At 48.0% G+C, this 18,879-nt stretch overlaps 1 protein-coding gene across 9 annotated transcripts in view; it reads right to left on the bottom strand.

Moving 5' to 3' along the window:
• Positions 1–6,638: 6,638 nt before the first annotated feature.
• The window catches only part of TMEM40 (transmembrane protein 40), a 29,293-nt gene continuing 17,052 nt past the window's right edge, over positions 6,639–18,879 (bottom strand). For 4 of the 9 annotated variants that reach the window (XM_084765206.1, XM_084765207.1, XM_084765204.1 and 1 more), the window contains exons 3-12: positions 18,401–18,538; positions 15,883–15,957; positions 13,178–13,231; positions 11,660–11,695; positions 11,089–11,121; positions 10,452–10,499; positions 8,681–8,752; positions 8,508–8,582; positions 7,576–7,638; positions 6,639–6,793 (exon numbers count right to left, since the gene is read on the bottom strand). In XM_084765206.1, coding sequence (XP_084621332.1) covers positions 6,774–6,793; positions 7,576–7,638; positions 8,508–8,582; positions 8,681–8,752; positions 10,452–10,499; positions 11,089–11,121; positions 11,660–11,695; positions 13,178–13,231; positions 15,883–15,957; positions 18,401–18,538 — 614 coding nt within the window. In that variant the 3' untranslated portion in view covers positions 6,639–6,773. The remainder of the gene's footprint in view (positions 6,794–7,575; positions 7,639–8,507; positions 8,583–8,680; positions 8,753–10,451; positions 10,500–11,088; positions 11,122–11,659; positions 11,696–13,177; positions 13,232–15,882; positions 15,958–18,400; positions 18,539–18,879) is intronic. The other 5 variants (XM_084765210.1, XM_084765211.1, XM_084765209.1 and 2 more) reach the window with 2 other exon arrangements.

Here is an 18,879-nt window from a genome sequence, read left to right as displayed (position 1 = left end):
CTGGGAATTGAACTCAGGACCTCCGAAAGAGCAGCCAGTGCTCTTAACCTCTGAGCCATCTCTCCAGCTGCCCTGCCCCCCCCCTTTTTTTTTAACTTAAAAAGATAGCTGAACTTTTGACTCTGGATCTTTTCTCAGCAAAGTGAGCTGATATTGTGTTTATTTGTATTAGTTCTTGGGGGAGGGGGCGCGGGTTTGAAACAGAGTCTATTATATAGCCCTGGCTAACCTGGAACTGACTGGCCTTGAACTCACAGAGATCCACCTGCCCCTGCTTCCCGTGTGCTGGGGTTAAAGGCTACTTTGCAAAGCTTGAAAAGGTGCAGCCCAGATTCCTGCCTCTAACCTTTCACCATATCATACAGTGCGTCTCACCACAACCAGCTAGAAAGCTGATTTTTAAAAAAAAAAATATCTAAATTTTAAAAACATTTGTATGTATATGAACGTTTTACCTGCATCATGTACATGCTTGGTGCCCATGGAGGTCAGAAGAGGATGTCAGATCCCCTGGAACTGGGGAGTAGTTATGGATGGTGGTGAGTGGTCACACGGTGCTGGAAACTGAACCCAGAGCTTCCTGAATGCTAGCCAAGCCCTTTGCCCACTGAACTACATCCTCAGGTCCCAAGATAACTTAAGAAAAAAAAAAAGATTTATAAAGATGGGTTTTTATTTATGTGTCTGTGTGTATGCCGTATGTATGAAGACGCCCACAGAGGCCAGAGAAGGCAGTGGAAGTCCTAAGAGCTGGGGTTAAAGGAACTTGTGAGCTCCCGGGAACTGACCCCAGGTTCTGCAAGAGCAGCATGGCTTCTTTCTTTTCTTTCTTTCTTTCTTTCTTTTTTTTTTTTTTTTGTTTTTTGTTTTTTGTTGTTGTTGTTGTTTTTGTTTTTTGAGACAGGGTCTCTCTGTGTTAGCCTTGCTGTCCTAGACTCACTTTGTAGACCAGGCTGGCCTTGAACTCACAACAATCCATTGCCTCTGCCTCCCGAGTGCTGGGATTAAAGAAAGGCGTGCATGCAGCATGGCCTTTTAACCCCTGAGATGACGCCTCTGCTCCCCAAGGTAATTACATACGGAGGAATTAATGTTACTTCACGAACTGTTTTAGGGGACATCATAAGCAATGTTGGCTAGCCGGCACACACCTTTAATCCCAGCACTCGGGAGGCAGAGGCAGGCAGATCTCTGTGAGTTTGAGGGCAGCTTGGTCTACTATGAGAGTCCAGGAGGGCCAGGACTACACAGAGAAACTCTGTCTTGGAAAAACAAACAAACAAACAAACAAACAAACAAATGATAGGTCTGGCTTGGTGACACACCTTTAATTCCCACACAGGAGACAGAAGCAGACACACCTTTGTGAGTTCAAGGACAGCCCTGATTACACAGGGTTTACCAGGCAGTCTGAGTAACAAATTGAGACCCTGTCTTGAAAAATAAAATAAATTAAAATATGTTATTTTTAAATATTTCCTAGTTTGTAAATTGGACTAGGGATGTTGTCCTGTTTAGATCCCGTGTATCTTAGTTTCTTTTCTTTCTGCCTGTCTCTCTTAAAGATTTATTTTGTTTTTAACTACCTGTGTATACCAACATGCGTAGGGGTGAAGAGGAAGTGTGTAGGACATGCATGCAGTGCCCTCAGAGGCCAGAAAAGGGCATGGGGTCCCTGGAGCTGAAATTACAGGTGACTGAACTGTACTGTCTATGTGTGTGTGTGTGTTGGGGTGGGGGGCGGGGAGACGACCCAACAGCAGTCCTGTGTAAGAACAGCAATCAGACTTAGCCGTGAGTCATCTCTTCAGCCCAGAGTCTCAATTTCTTTCTCCGTTTGTTAGCCAGATCTGCTATTTAGACATATTCTGCAGAGAGTCGAATTAAAAACCGAGGAAAGCTTCATTCTGGCTCGTGGTTTCAGACATTTTGGTTTGTGGTGAAGACACACATTGGAACTGGAGCCAAAGGGAGGCAGCTAGTCTAACCCGGGAGCAGTGAGCAGGGCGGGTGCAAAAGAGAGGCAGAAGAGGGCTGGGTGCTGGGTAGCAGATGCCTCAGCATCCAAACTTTCCCTCCAGAGTCAGGGACCCTCTGGAGCTCATGGAGGTAAACAAGACATCACATTCTGGGAAAAGTGGGAACGTGCAAGATTCTGGGATGCCCTTCCTGGGCTTTCCAGAAGCAATAAGCAGCTGTTGGAGGAGACTGTGCAGCCCAGCTGCAGGCAGGAGATATCTTGGATCTGTCAGCTGCCTGCTTGTTGTGCAGAGAGCTCCAGGGTTGCCGCGTTTGTGAGCTGTCACCCGATTGGGTGTTTTTGGTGAGGCAGCTGTTTTTGAGCCACACCTGGTCCTGTGAGTAACCCCTCACCCACACTCCTGTAAGCAAGCCCAATAAAAACTCGTTACTTGGACCTTGGAGTGGATGCTTCTTGAGTCTGTCATGGGGTTCCCTTTCTGAGAGACAAGGTGTGTGTGTGTGTGTGTGTGTGTGTGTGTGTGTGTGTGTGTGGTCTCCCAAAGAAAAGTTTGCTACAGGACAAAAGGTGTGTGTGTGTGTGTGTGTGTGTGTGTGGTCTCCCAAAGAAAAGTTTGCTACAGGACAAAAGGTCCATCTAGTCCCTTCAAGGATATTCACCCAATAATCCAGCGTCTATCTAAGTAGGTCCCTCCTCTTAAAGGGCCCAGAACTTCCTGACAATGCCACAGGACAGCCAAGACCCAAACTATAGGAACATCAGGACTGTAACACCAAAACATTCAAGGATCCCACCCCAGCCCCTTCACCGTGGATTCTTCCTGCGGTTTGTTTGTTTATTTGTTTTTGCTTGGCTTGTTTTTTTTTTTTTTTTTTTTAAGCAGGGTTTTTCTGTGTAGCCTCGGCTGCCCTGGACTCAAGAGATCCACCTGCCTCTGCCTCCCTGAGTGCGGGGGGGTTACATTTGTCTACCATCAAGCCCTGCCTGAGTTATTACTACTCCATAGGATTTATCTAATACTCACCTAAATTCACCTAATACTTACCTGTTAAAATACCAAATCTGAGAATGTTCATCGCATCCCAAATCTTTCTGTTTTTACACCCGGAAGTCTCAGCCTGCTGGAGGCAAACTCCTTCCTTTGAAGGCCTTAATTCCCTCCACTTTCAAGGGAACCACCACAGGGTTTGGAGTCTTACAGAAAAGACAGGGGAAGAAAGCAGAAAAAAAGGCTCACCACCCCAGCCCTGCAGATCTATGCTCACGTCCAGAGAACTCCACTTTCCCACAAAAGATCAAGATTGCTCAAGGCTCAACAGAGGGCTCCAGGTGCCAGGAGCAAGCCCTGTCCCAAGCAGGTGCAGAGCTGGAGTCCAGCTGAGTCTCAGAAACTTCCTGCTCAGTGTTTTTCTCTGTTGCTAGGAAACCTGATTTCCTTAGGGGATCGCTGGTTAGCCTCCCCTCCTGTGTCCATATGAGTTAATAACCTCCACAACGGAGCAAAGTGCATGGATTCAATTCAAGTGTCCCCCTTCCCTCCTCTCTCCCTCCCTCCCTCCCTCCCTCCCTCCCTCCCTCCCTCCCTCTCTCTCTCTCTCTCTCTCTCTCTCTCTCTCTCTGTGTTTCTCACACTCCCCTCTGTCTCTGTCTCTGTCTCACACACACTTTTTAAAAAATTAATGTGCCAGGCGTGGTGGCACATGCCTTTAACCCCAGCACTTGAGAGGCAGAAGCAAGCAGATCTCTGTGAGTTCGAGGCCAGCCTGGTCTACAGAATGAGTTCCAGGACACTCAAGAGCTGTTACACAGAGAAACCCTGCCTCAAAAAAACATACCAAAAAAACAAAACAAAACAAAAAAACAAAAACAAAAACAAAAACCCAAAGAAATAAGCTGGGTGGTGGTAGCACATGCCTGACATCTCAGCACTCAGGAAGCAGAGGCAGGCAAATCTCTGTGAATTCAAGGCCAGCCTGATCTACAAATCAAGTCCAGGGCAGTCAAGGCTATATAGAGAAACCCTGTCTCAACTGCCTTAGTTACTTTGTATCGCTGTGACACCATGACCAAGAAAACTGATAAAAGTTTAGTTTAGTTTAGTTTAGTTTAGTTTGAGCTTACGCTTTCAGTGGGGTAGAGTGCGAAATGGCAGAGCAAAGCCTTGGTGGCGAGAGCAGCTGAGAGGAAGCAGAGGGAAAAGCACACTGGAAACGGTGCCAGTCTTTTGAGACCTCAAGCTTGCTTGCCCCCACCAGTGGCACACCTCTTCCAGCAAGGCCACACTTCCTGATGCTTAACAAGCAGTCTATTAACTGGCGACAAAATATTCAAACATATCAGTTTATGGGGGCTATTGTCATTCAAATCACCACCACAGGAACCGGAACTCAGGTCCTCTGCAAAAGCAGCCGATTTTCTTAACTGCTGAGCTATCTATCCCTCCAGGCCCTCAATCATTTTTTATAGTCTTATTCTGCTCTCTTACCTCCTGTGTGGTTTGTAACTAATTTTTCAACTTACAAGGCAAAGCAATAGGTTTCAGCATATTTTGTGTTTTTTTTTCTAAAAAAAAAAAGAAATCTCATTAAGTAGCCATTTCCAATTTGGAACTTCCTATGTAGACCAGGCTAGCCCCCAGCTTGCAGTGACTCTCCTGCCTTTGTCTCCTGAACACCTGGGCTCCAGACATACGATGACATGGGTGGTCTCTAATTTTCTATTGTTGCCCTTGGTAGAAAGTCTGGAGCTGATTCAGCAAGGCTGCTCTGTGGGCAAAGGCACTAGGGCCGGGCTTGCACCTGAGTTTGACCCCTCTCCATGCCAGAGTGGAAGGAGAGAACTGACTCCAAGAGTTGCTCTCTGAGCAGGGCAAGGTGGCGCATGCCTTTAGTCCCAACACTCAAGACAGAGGCGGGTGGATCTCTATGAGTTCCAGGTCAGCCAGGTTTCCATAGTAAGTTCCTGGCCAGGCAAGGCTACACTCTGATTTATTATTTGTTGAGCTGAAAAATACTAAATCCCCCACCCTGTTATTTTTTTAACACAGGATCTCATTAATTCAGACTGTTCTTGAACTCCCTATGTTGTAGCTGAGGCTGGCCATAAACTCCTGACCTTCCTGCCTTCACCTCCCTAATGCTAGGATTACCAGCAAAGCCATGCTCAGTTTGGGTGGTGCTGGGGGCAAATCTAGAGCTTTGTGGACTTGAGGCAAGTGCACTAGCTAAACCAGGCCTCTAGCACGCATGTGTGTACATACACACACGTGCACAGACACACACACACACAAAGACACACAGAGAGACACACACATCTGCACAGAGACACACACACATGCAGACACACATACACTTCCAGTTTTTTCACAAGAATGTTTGCAATCTTCTTCCTTGCATCCCCACTTGTGCAAATGAAGTCCTGAATTATCTATTTATTTATTAAGATGTATGTATTTATTATGTATACAGTCCTTTGCCTGCTCGTACCCTTGCCCGCCAGAAGAGGGCATCAAATCACATATAGATGGTTGTGAGACACTGTGTGGTTGCTGGGAATTGAACTCAGGATCTCTGGAAGAGTAGACAGTGCTCTTTTTTTTTTTTTTAAAGATTTATTTATACAGTGCTCTGTCTGCATGTATACCTGCACACCAGAAGAGGATACCAGATTTCATTATAGATGGTTGGGAGCCACCATGTGGTTGCTGGGAATCAAACTCAGCACCTTTGGAAGAGCAGTCAGTGCTCTTAATCCCTGAGCCATCTCTGCAGCCTGAAGTCCTGCATTTTATTTGAGCCACTATACTTACATTCTTGTTTATACCCTATGCAATTGGATAAGTGCTCAGCTCATCTAGATGGATTCAAAGGAGTCCCTGTGTGTGTTCTCATGCTAAAGAGACTGAAAGCAGTGCTAGGGATATAGCTCAGCTGGTAGCATGCTCACCTACCAGGCAGAAGGTACCGGGTTCAATTCCTAGAACCATGTTACACTGGGTACAGTGGCACACACCTATAATCTCAGCATTCAGGAGGCAGAGGCAGGAGGATCAGGAATTCAACATTAGCCTTGGCTACGTAGAGAGTTTGAGGCCAGCATGATCTATATGAGAACCTGTATTTTTTTTAAAAAAATTTTTTAAAGGGAGAAAGGAAGGAAGGAAGACAGAGAGAGAGAGAGAGAGAGAGAGAGAGAGAGAGAGAGAGAAAGGGAGAGCAAACAAGCTAAGGGAATATCTAGTCAACTCTTTTTTAGCACAGGGAACAGAATATTTATTATTTGGGTTTTAGGAGTCCAAGGGCAATGGGGTTGGTCACTGGGTATTGGGGCCACAGCTTTTGTCCCCAGTGTCTTACCTGCAACAGGCTCCCCTGGGGACCCAGCCTGGTAGCTCCTTGTCTCAGAGCAGTAGACTGTGTCCCAAGATGTCTCTGCAGGAATACTGAGCTAGCTCTCTGGCGTGGCCTGAGAACACGAGAGAGACTCGAGCCCACAGATGCCAGCCTGCGGGGCCCAGGACTCGTGCTGCCCCTAAGAGCAATGGCATCCCAGTTCCTTCTTGCTGACCCAGAGGCCACGCCTTTTCTCTTCCCCCTGGGTACTGCATGCCAATCTGCAGAACGAGAGCCTGCCCACTGGTGCCAACACTCAGACCACATGGAAGGAAAGAGCTCTTTATTGCGTGGCCTCCTGGTGTCTTCCTAGCATACTGTTCTGTCTTCTGGGCTCAGGTATGGCAGTGGTTACAGTGGTCACATTGGAGACTGGCTCAACTGCAGTCCGACAGTGGGTCTCAGTCAGCTCTCCTGAACCCTGGAGGGCAAAGCCAGAAGGATTTGCATCAGATTCTGCAAGCAGCCAATTCCTCCCTGCCCCCTCCACCCCACACACTTCACATGCCCAAATGTCACAGGGATGGCCTCAAATGACTCTTTCTGAAGGCACTGTGGGTCCCCATGGTTCACAGTTGTAGAGACATTACCACTCCCCCCTCTAACACAGAGACACACCATCCCTGGCTTCTAGGCTCTGAGGCATATACCACGAAGTACAAAGCTGCGGGGGCAGGAGGGGGGACGCTGCTGATCGAAGACAATGGGTGAGGGTATAGCTCTGCAGTAGAGCGTGTGCAAAGCCTCGGGTGCCATCCGAGCAACACACATGCACACACACACACACACACTCACACCGACACACATACATACACTCATGGAGACGCTACTTTAGCCCCGGTTATTTCAAAGGCAACTACAAAGCCACTTAATACATCCAGGGAGGAGGTAGCATTTGAGGAGTCTAGGATTCCTCTGCATCTTTCCTCACTTGATGGGCTGCCCGTGCCGTGAGAATTACATCAGTTTCCCAGCTGAGAAACCTGAGGCTCAAAGAGGCTGCAGACAGCTGGGTTGTGGCTTGCCCAGCATGCTGCAGGTCTTGGGGGTTCCATTCCCAGCATAGTAAAAGGCTGTCTGGGGGTCACAGAACAGAGGCAGAACTTGATCCAGAGCCTCCAGCTTCCAAGGCCTTCCCCTAGAAGGCTGCCCTCTTTCCAATCAGGAGAGGGTTTGGATGGGGAAATGTGGGGCTGCCATTACCTGGCAGCCGGAACTTCTGAAGGAGGGGGATGAAGCCCTGAAGTACGCTGTGGATCCGGTACACTGCTCAGGAACAAGAGGGAACGTTGGTCAGGATGGTGGCCCCTCAAGGGTCAGGCTTACTCCCTGCTGCCCCGGAACCAAGGCACACCCCACGCAAACAAAGCCCTAGCGTGCAATTTCAGGTCAATAACCCGGCTGTGGTTATTACACAGAAAACAAGTCACAGGCAGTAATAATAGGGACAGGAAACCGGTGACCTGGATACCTGGCTGTACCCGCTTGTTTTCCATATCTGAGGAGCTTTGTGTGTTTGTCACTTTAAACTGTTTTTGTGGAACTGCCCTCCCTTTTTTTCCCCACAAGGTTTTGCCAATGACTTCTCACAAGACCTCACACGCAGGCAGGAAGAAAACACAGATATAAGGTGTTTTTTTCCCTCTCTCTCTTTTTGGTTTTTCTTTTTCTTTCTTTTTTATTTTTATTTTTTTGTTTTGTTTTGGGGGGGGGTGTTGAGTCAGGGTCTCTATGTGTAGCCTTGGCTGTCCTGGATGCACTTTGTAGACTAGGCTGGCTTGAACTCACAGAGATCCGCCTGCCTCTGCCTCCCAAGTGCTGGGATTAAAGGCATGCGCCACCACGCCTAGCTGGATTTTGGTGTTTCAAGACAGAGTTTCTCTGTGTAGCCTTGGCTGTCCTGGAACTCACTCTGTAGACCAGGATAACCTCGAACTCAGAGATCAGCCTGTCTCTGCCTCCCTAGTGCTGGGATTAAGGGCATGTGCCACACCAGCATCAGGCAAGGATTTTTGGCGTTTGTTTGTTTGTTTGTTTGGATTAGATTGTGACTTATGGTGAGTGTGATGGCCAGTCCAGCCGCCACCCCTGCAGGGACATGCAGGCCTGTGCAGCTTCTTGACGGGACCACTTACCCAGCCCGAAGTAGATGCCGATCGTCTCCAGGGAGGCAAAGGTGAGCAGGCCAACCCCAAGGGACATGAACCAGTCTGCAAGGGCAGCAAGGAGAGACCAGCCAGCCATTGTAGGGTTGTAGGTTGATGCCTGTCCCCATGCAGCCCTGACCCAGGTCCCCAGCCGGCCTCACCTGCATAGTAGTGATAACACACCAGCAAGGCTCCAATGGCAAAGCAGAGGAGGACAAAATGGAAAAATTCATCTGCAAGAAATGGTGGAAACCGGTTCTCTCTCTTTCTCTCTCAACTCAGGCCATCACCATAACCCTCTTGTTTTTATTTTTGCTTTGTTTTTCCAGTCAAGGTCTATGTGCAGCCCAGGGCGACTTTCAACTTACAATTCTTCTGCCTCAGCCTTCAGGGTACAAAGGTTACAGGTAACGTGCCACGATACCATGCCTGGTTTCTCTTGTGTGTGTGTGTGTGTGTGTGTGTGTGTGTGTGTGTGTGTGTGTGTGTGTGTGTGCCTGTGTAGCATGTGTGTGCATGTATATGCATGTGTGCATCAAGTGAGTACCCACAGAAAGCCTAAAGAGGGCATCAGCACCCCTCAGAGCTGGAGTTACAGGCATTTGTGGAGACCTCATATAGATACTGTGATCAAAACTCCAGTTCTCCAACAAAATGGAAGTGTGCTTAACCACTGAACCATCAATCCAGCCCTTTCTTGTTTTACAGCAACGGCACTCCTGCTCTGAAAAACCAGCGTTAAAGAGCACTGTGGAGCCCCCTTTGCAGCCCTGTCCGTCTTCGTTTTCAAACCTGTATAGCCACTCGGCTTGGGTTTTTTGTTTGTTCATTTGGTTGGTTTTTTGGGGGTTTTTTTGTTTTGTTTTGTTTTTTTCTGGTTTTTTGAGACAGAGTTTCTCTGTGTAACCTTGACCATCCTGAACTCGCTTTGTAGACCAGGCTGGCCTCAAACTCACAGCGATCCGCCTGCCTCTGCCTCCCAAGTGCTGGGATTAAACGTGTGCGCCACCACTGCCCAGCCCTCGGCTTGGGTTTTTATTTCTATTTATCATCCCCTCCTCCCCAGGCTGTTTGTTTTAGAGAAGGAAGGTCCCAGTCAGCCCCCTGCTTGAGGAGACTGGGCAGCCAGAGCAGCCACACAGGGGTGCTCAGGAATTCATTTGTTGAGTGACCATTAAAGCACGCAACGCCAAGTGCTACGTTCCGAGGCTAACAAGAGTGAGAGAGGCTGGATCCCAAGGGGCTGCTTAAAAGGGATGTCACCGGGTCGATAGCAAGATCTCCTAGCCTTCTCGGACAAGGGGACTACAAAGTCGAGTTCAGAGGACATCAGGAGTAGTGGGTGCATACCTGCAATCCCAGTACTGGGGATGCTGAGGAAAAAGGGCCCCAAGTTTGAGGCCAGAATGAGCCACGGAGCTAGTTCCGTGACAGCCAGGGCTACATAAAGAAACCCTGTCTCGAAAAAACCAACCAACCAACCAAACAAAACCCATGGTTTCCCTTTCCTACACTCACAAGTCTTGGCTTCCTACCCTTATGGATTTCAGGCTTGGGGCAGGGGAAGCCCTGGAAAGTTCCCATCACTTCTCCAGTGGAACCTCATAAATCCTTATGTCCCGCCACAAGGTGTGAGAAACACGTATCTCCCTGCGTGCTCGTGCACAGGAAAGGGAGTGTAAGACTGGGTGCCAAGCCCAGGCCTTGCCCTTCAGTTAGCTATAAGGCCCCCTCCAACCCTGGGCCTAGGTTTCTACAGGAAAAGACAAGCAATGTTGCTTGTTCCCCTACCAGGGTGATCAGAGCTGGGGACCCCTGACAGACGTGGCTAGGGTTCCTATCATTGTAGCCACCAGCCGGTCTCGCGGTCTCGCACCCATAGAAATGTGCAGTAGGCAGGAGAGCATAGCTCTTGAACACCCACTTACTCACCATCTTTCTTTATGTTTAGTTTTCTTAGCTGAGAGGCCTCCACTTCACCTTATGAATGAAAGCGAGAAAGATGTGTCTTTTTAAAAAATATTTGGTTTTTTTTTAAAGATTTATTTATTATGTATATACAGTGTTCTGCCTGCATGTACTCTTGTATGCCAGAAGAGGGCACCAGATCTCATTATAGATGATTGTGAGCCACCATGTGGTTGCTGGGAATTGAACTCAGGACCTTTGGAAAAGCAGCCAGGGCTCCTTAACCTCTGAATCATCTCTCCAGCCCAAAAGATGTGTCTTATAGATTGCCACTCCCCACTAAGAACATGGTCGCTGGGTGTCTGTCTGTGAGTTACAGGGTTCTCACAGCAGGGGCAACAGGCAGGACCCTGAAGGTAAGAGTAGCTGTCCCGGGACCCCCGTTCCCTCCCCCTCACCTCCCCCCCAACTTCCTCATCCCTCTACAGGCCTAGCCCTGTTCTTCTTCTCATTTCCCCTATGACAGAGACATCTTTTGGAGCCACACAGGTGTTGACATCCCTACTAGAACTGGCCCACTCTCTCAGGCCATTTGTGGTCGCCCTCTGGCCCCTCTGGAATTTAGACAGTCCCCTGCTATCCTTGGAGCTTATATATTTACCCCCTGCTGAGCCAGAACCTCTCCTTCGGAGTCCTGGAAAAGAGAAACTCAGTGTTAGTGCCAGGTTGGCCAGGGTTCCTTGGCAGGTGCTTTCACCCTGGGAAAAGCCAGAGGTGACTAAGGAAAGGCTCTAAGGTGGCCCTCAACCTGCCTAATGCTGCCACCCTTTAATACAGTTCCTCATGCTAGGGTGACTCCCAGCCATAAAATTGTTTTTGTTGCTACTTCATGACCATAAACTTGCTACTGTTGTGAATCCTAATGTAAATATCTGATATTCAGGATGTCTGATATGTGAGCCCCCCCAAAAGGTCGAGACCCACAGGTTGAGAACCACTGCTTTAGGTAATTCTCCAGCCAAGGGACATTGTCTAGCTGGCTAATAATCTGCTTCCTCTTGTGAGGACCCCATTTTCACATCCCACAACTCCTCTCCTGCCTGTCGTATGCAGTCAGGTCCCTAAAGCCCTGCTGTTTCCATGTCTCACAGCCATGACCCTGGGAGCACCTCATCAGGACCATGCTTAGACCTCACTCGACTCGTGACTCCCTCTCCTTCCTAGGTACTCACCTGACTCCCCAGCAAGCACCATTTCCCCAGGAGCACCTGGAAGGAAGGAGAACCAATGAGCACACACACAGGATGCGTTACTACCGAGAAGGGGCATTGTGGAGGGAGGGAGGGCCTACCTGGAGACTTACACCGATCTGCTATAGGCTGGGTGGGGACCAGAGCAGGCTGAAAGGTTCCTGCTCTATCTACTGGGATGTCCATCCCCACCACAGACCATGGAAAGTCAGTACTTTTTCTTAAAAACAAAACAAGACGGGGCGCTGGCGAGATGTCTGGGTAATAGGAGATGCTCAGGACCTCCCGTAGCTCCAGCTGATGCCCTCTTCTGGCACTGCGCTCATGTGCATAAACCCACACTCAGACACATACGTATAAAAATAGGGGGCTGGAGAAATAGTGCCTCTTGCTCCTCTTTTTGAGGACCTGGGTTTGCTCCCCACCCTCATGGCAGCTCATACCTGTTCATAACTGACTCTAGGAAATTCCAACTCCCTCTTCTAGCCTCAACAGGTGTGCACGTGGAACACAGACATACATGTAGCCAAAACACCCATACACATAAAATAAAATAAACAAATATTGTTTGTTTGTTTGTTTGTTTTTCGAGGCAGGGTTTCCCTGTGTAGTCCTGGCTGTCCTGGACTTGCTTTGTAGACCAGGCAGGCCTTGGACTTACAAAGATCCAGCAGCCTCTGCCTTCCTGTGTGCTGGAGTGCCACCATATCTGGCTAAAAAACGAAAATCTTAAAACAAAACAAAATAATAAGGACAAAGAAACAAGCCTTGAGTTCAATCTCTAGTACTAAAATAAAGGAATGAATACGTTCACATAAGCAAATGAAATGACATAGAGATCACCAGATCACCCACAATGCCAGTGCCCAGAGGCAGACGTATGTCATATTCCAATATGTGCTGTATGGGTCTTCTTGCTCTGAATGTACCTGTGCTTCTTGCTGTTCCTCTCGGTCATTACCAGGAGTCGGGGGGACTGGGTGGCTATTGGGAGTCCTGACTCTCTCACTGGTCAGTATGCATCTGTTGGGCTCTTTGATGAACTAGGTCAATCTGTGGACTCCCCTGTTCTGTTGTAGTACCACTGACCAAAGTGCCCTGTTGTTGACACCTGGTCTCCATGTTCTTTCCACCTCTCATCGTCCTACAGGGCCTTTGGAAACAGTCCATAATTGGGGATCTGAGCCACTCTCAAACAGTGCAGGCTTCCAAGAGAGTGGACTAGGTCACACCCCATTTTGCTGATGGCAAAACTGAGGTCTAGCTCCGTTGAGTCAAGACCATGCTGAGAGTCGAGGTTTTAGTCAACAGAGAGTGTCTTTGATCCCTTGTAATCATGGTAGAGGGAACCCCCAGTTCCCCATGAGCTGCAGCAGCCTCACTACCTCATCTGTACCTGCCTGGGAGCCTTCAGATCATGAGAACCCCGGTCCCTTGTTCTGCCCACTTGGCCTTCAGCCCTCACAATTCTCTTCTCCAAGGCCAGGGACAAGCAGTTACCTTCGTAGAGCTGATGCTCATCCTTCAGCACCTCCAGCTCGCCATGGTCAGCACCTGGATGGAGACAAACCTTAGTCAACCCTCCCCAGTGTCCAAGGGCTACCTCCATCTCCCCACATCTCAAGTCTCCAGAAGGCAGAACAGGGTCACTCATGCTTGCCCTGAGTGCCTCTAGAGGTTACTGTGTTCTGTTACTGGGATGAAACTGCAGGTCTAATAGGACGCAGGGCTCAGTCAAGAATAGTTACAGAAGGAGGGGGCGTGGCTAGAAAGATGTCTCAGATGTTAAGAGCACAGGCTACCCTTGCAGAGGACCCAGGTTCAGTTCCTAGCACCCACCCACATGGCAGCAAACAGTTACCAGTTTCAAAGTGATCTTATAGCATCTTCTGGCCTCTGTGGGTACAGGCATGCACATGGTACATACACATACAGGCAGGCAAAACACTCATGTACATAAATAAGCCTTTACTTTTTTATATAAAAAGAATAGTTCCCACCTGGGAATGGTGACACATGCCTTTAATTCCAGAACTTGGGAAGCAGAGTCAGGTGGATCTCTATGAGTTCGAGGCCAGCCTGGTCTACAAAGCAAGTCCAGGACAGTCAAGGCTACCCAGAGAAACCTTGTCTTGAAAAACAAAAAACAAAACAAAACAAAACAAAAGTTCCCATTTATTAAGTTGTAAAGTGTGTCAACGGTGTACTAGGTTATTTATATTGAATGTTTCCATTTGGTTCTCATAGAAAGCGTATGGAGAAGGCACCAATGCATGCCTATCTATTATGCAGGCAAGGCAGCTTAGGCTCAGAGGCTCAATTAGAGCTCAGAAAACAGCTTAGTGGGAGAGTGCTTGCCCTGCATGTGTGAGGCACTGATCTGATCCCAGCATGGGGGTGGAGGGGTGGGGGGGGGGGTGATGGAGAAAGAGGGAAAAAAAAATGATTCTACCAAACTTATATAGAAGGAGTGACTCTGCAGGCCTCTCATAAAATCTGCATTCCTTGTTTTGTTGTTGTTCCGGTGGCTTCTGTTTTTGTTTTGCTCTTTATTTGTAATTGTTGTTTTGTTTATTTTATCTACTTATTTGTCGTCATCATCACTGGAACTGGAGACTGAGCACAGATCTTCTGCATGCTAACACAGACTTCACACATTGAGCTCCATCCCCAGACCCCCCAGCTAGTTGTATCTCAAAAAAATAGAACTCAGGAGGTTCAACTCCGGTACCATAGGCAGCATTTATTAAGTACTTTGTGTATGTCAGGCTCTGTACTAGACAGTCACTCATTAACTCCCCCTTTGCTCCCTCATATTCTTCTCTTTTCACAAAATTGATTTAATTATTTAGGCAAAGGTAATTTCCTTGCAGTGGAGAGATGGCTCAGAGGTTAAGATTACTGGATGCGTGCCAGGCGTGGTGGTGCACGCCTTTAATCCCAGCACTCGGGAGGCAGAGGCAGGTGGATCCCTGTGAGTTCAGGGCCAGCCTGGTCTACAAAGTGAGTCCAGGACAGCCAAGGCTACACAGAGAAACCCTGTCTTGAGAAAAAAAATTCCTGGATGCTCTTGCAGAGGACCCAGATTCTATTCCCAGTCCTCATCAACAAGTTGGCTCAAAAAAAAAAAAAAGTATGATGACTCCAGTTCCAGGATACCAGACAGCCCTCTTCTGGCCTCTATGGACACCACATATGCACATGGTACACATACATGCATATGTACACACAAGCAAAACACTCATACACATACATGATATGGTTTTCTTTTCTGAGACAGGGTTTCTCTGTGTAGCCTTGGCTGTCCTGGACTAGCTTTGTAGACCAGCTGGCCTCGAACTCACAGAGATCCACCTGTCTCTGCCTCCCTGAGTGCTGGGATTACAGGGGTGAGTCCCTGTGCCCCATGTGATATGGTTTTTCAAAAGGAGAGATGTTGTGGTTGTAGCTCAGTGAAAGTATGAGCCCTGGGTACCACTCCAGCATGGTTCAAACAAACAAACAAAGCTCATAACTTCACTATCATAATTACTACTAATATCTTTGTTTTCCTGTTTTGCAAACTATTCTTTTTAAATATTTATTTATTTGCATGGGGGGCACGGAACTCACACCAAGGTGTGCATGTAGAAGTCAGAGGTCAGCAACTTTTGGAAGTCAAGTCTCTCCTATGTGGGTCCCAGGCATGCAGCTCAGGTCATCAAGCTTGCCTGCAGGTCCCTTTAAGCCACTGAGCCATCTCACTGGCCCCCTTCTTCCTGTTTTGTGTACGAATTTTTTTTTTTTACAAATACATGAGACCAGTTGAGTTTTATGACTTGGCGCCTATCACATCAGAGCTAGAGAAGCGCTCATCAAAACCAAACAAAGCAGGACGTGATGGCACGCGCCATTCCCAGCACTCAGGAGGCAGAGGTGTGGGGATCTCTGGGAGTCTGAGGCCAGCCTGGTCTACATACGGAGTTGTAAGATAGCCAGGGCTATACACAGTGAAATCCTGCCTCAAAACAAACAAGAACGACAACAGTGACTATCATCACCAAGACAGCTTTCTGCTTCTGTCTGGGGCTCATGGCTGTTATAGCGTGCTAAGTAGGTTATTTCTCATTCATCCAGAACCAACAAGGCTGCGAGGAACCACCTCACAAGGCCCCACTGAGAAGCTCAGCAAGAAGCAATGGAAAGATGGGCACCCTGCCTCCTACCAGAAGAGCTGTCCCTGCAGGGCCTCCTCCGGTGTTTCCTGGGACCTCTGGAGTGCTGGTCCTCATCGCTGCTGTCTGTGAGGAGCAAACACAAGCTGTAGGGCCTCAGCTGGAAGGAGCCAGGGCCACAGTCGCTCTGGTGGGCATTCTCGTTGTCCCCACTACATGAAGGAAGGAGCTTTGCATGGCTTGGGCTAGGACAGTGGCCCCTAACTTTTTATGTGGCTGTCCTCTTGGTGTTTTGTGGCTGAGCCCTACTTCTGCTGCCTTCTCGGGAGGCTTTCTTGAGGAGGCAGCCAGGTTCCGTGAGATGCCATCTTAGGAGTCCACTGAGCACAATGCTGTGTCATCCCTGTCCTGACATCACATGATTCTGGGTGTCTGCCATGTGTGCATCTTCCCCACTTGTCTCTTTGATTGTGCAGCTAAGCTGACGTCACATGTCCTATTGAAACCCTATTCACGTTGCTCAAGCCCTCATCGGCCTTGTCCTTCCTCCCTGGGGTTTTTTATGGCGCTAACTGTCTTGTTCCTGAGTCAGTCACAGTTAGGGCTGGGTGACGTCTGTCTCTCCAACCACCTGAGCTCCTGAAGGTCACAGCCTGCATCATCCATCGCCTCAAGCTGCCTAGGCTAGTGCAAGAGTCTGAGGGGACATAACACATTGCTGAGGTGTGTACATCTTAGACTAGTCAGTGGTTAAGAATTCAGAGCCAGGAGTTTCTGGCTCTAGGGCTGTCTCCTAGGACTCCCAAGATGGCCCCAGATTTATTGTGGATTCAATAAAAATTCCAGGAAATCAAGTTAGCTGTGCTTCCAAGACAGAGGAAGATCTGTCTGGTAGTAGAGTTGTCCCTTGGTATACAAGGGGAGAAGGTTCTAAGAGGTGCCACACACACCACAGTCCACAGCCGCACCAGTCCCTTACACACAACTTTGTAGCATTTGCACAGAAACTGTGTATGTCTTCTTGTATTATTTTTCTTAATTTTAAAAATATTTATTATGTGTGGTGGGAGAAGGACATGTCACAGTGCATGTGTGGTCAGTCAGAGTGCAACTTACAGATGTGTGCTTATCTTGACAAATAAGATTTTTGAGTGTCTTTATTCCCACCCTTTTTTAACATTTGAGGCAGGGTCACACTATGTTGTCCTGGCTGGTTTGGACCTCACTATGCAAGCTAGAATGGCCTTGATTTTTGGTAATCCTCCTGCCTCTGTCTCCTGAGTGCTGGGATTATAGGCATGTGCCACCATGCCCAACTATGTTCTTTTCTATATTTTACAAATATGCATTCAGTGAGAAAGAAAAAGTGATCTTCATTGCAAAATATCACACACTATGGAAACTATAAATACAATAAAACTTATTCCAGAGTCTATCAACCAGGGACAATGTCTATCAACTAGCAATCGACAATTAATTTAGCTTTGCCTATGATTTATTCATAACATAAATTTGGGGCTTAGAGAGATTGTTTGTTCATCTGTTTTCTATTTGCTTGGGGCAGTTCCCCTATGTGACCCAGGCTAGTCTGGGACTGCCTACTCTACCTCCCAAGTGCTGGCATTACAAGTGTATACCACCATCCTTGGCTTTACTTATTACTTATTCATTCACGTAGCCCAGACAGGCTAAGGATGACTGTGCACTTCTGATCCTCCTGCCTCCACTTCCTGTGTGGTAGGATGACAGATGTGTGTCACCATACCAGGTTTGTGCTGCGCTGGGCATGCAACCCAGGGCTTGTGCTAAACAAGCGCCAGCAGAGCTACACCCTCAGCCCAAGCCTAGGAAGCTTTCATCAAATAAAACCATAAGGTCAGGTCCACCATGTAAAATAGATCACAGTGCCGAAGCTCCAGCTGAGCAGGCAGAGAGCCCGCTCCCATAGACTCCCCAGTCTCAGAAAGACCTTCAGGGGCTCTCAAGTTTGTTACTGAGTCTTCCTTTTGAATACAGCAGGTCACATAGCCTCCCTGTGTTTCACCTGTCCAATGAGACCAACAACAGTATTGTATCTTCCTCAATAGGGTCTTGGTTGTGTTGTTATTTGTAAAGTGATCGTGATCAGAAGAGTGTCTAGTATACAAATAATAGCTCAACAAATAATAGCTCAATGTTGTTATAAACTCAGCCCTATGTGTTTTCTAAATTTCCTTTTTTTTTTTTTTTTTTTTTTTGGTTTTTTTGAGACAGGGTTTCTCTGTGCAGCCCTGGCTGTCATGGAACTTTCCCTGTAGACCCACCTGGCCTCAAACTCAGAGATCCACCTGCCTCTGCCTCCTGAGTGCTGGAATTAAAGCGGTGTGCCACCACTACCCAGCTACTAAATTTATTTTTATTATTTTTAATTATTTTATTTATGTGTGTGTGCATGTGTGTGTTTGTGTCTGTGTGTCTGCGTGTGTGTTTGTGTATCTGTGAGTGTGTATATGTGTGTGTGTGCATGGTGCTGTGGATGGAACTCTCTGCATATCAAGTCACACCCCAGTCCTAAAAATGTTTGCTATACCTGAAGAAGAGGAGGAAGAGGAAGATGATGATGACGAAGATGAGGAGGAGGAAGAGGAAGATGAGGAGGAAGAAGACTTGTCTCTCTCATATCCTTCCTGGGCCTTCCCATCTTGCTTGTGGAACTCTGTCTCTTGGTCTGGAGGCACACAGGCATGGTAGTAAGTGCTTCCTGTCCCCTGCCCCATCTCTGGCATCAGTATAGCCTCTCCAGGGAGCACTCGTCCAGCCAAGAGGGATAAACTACTTCCCTGAAAATCCAAGGCTGATGGAAGGTGTCCAAGATCAGGATTCTAGGAGACCCCTGGGTAGGAGTCGGGGCATGGAAGACAGCTCAAGGCAAACATTCCTCTGCATAAAAATTCTAGAAAAGAGGCTTCTAAGCTCCGCCCCTGCCCCACCTGGAGACCTACGACTTAGAGCAGGTTCTGGTTCACGGTTCTCTAAGTCACACACAGGGCAGCCTGTGATCAAGGCCTA

The sequence above is a fragment of the Acomys minous genome (genome assembly GCF_964271855.1).
Source record: "Acomys minous genome assembly, chromosome: 17".
Lineage (NCBI taxonomy): Eukaryota > Metazoa > Chordata > Mammalia > Rodentia > Muridae > Acomys > Acomys minous.
Note: the sequence above shows the minus strand (reverse complement) of the source record. Positions and strands in the feature narration are given on the sequence as shown.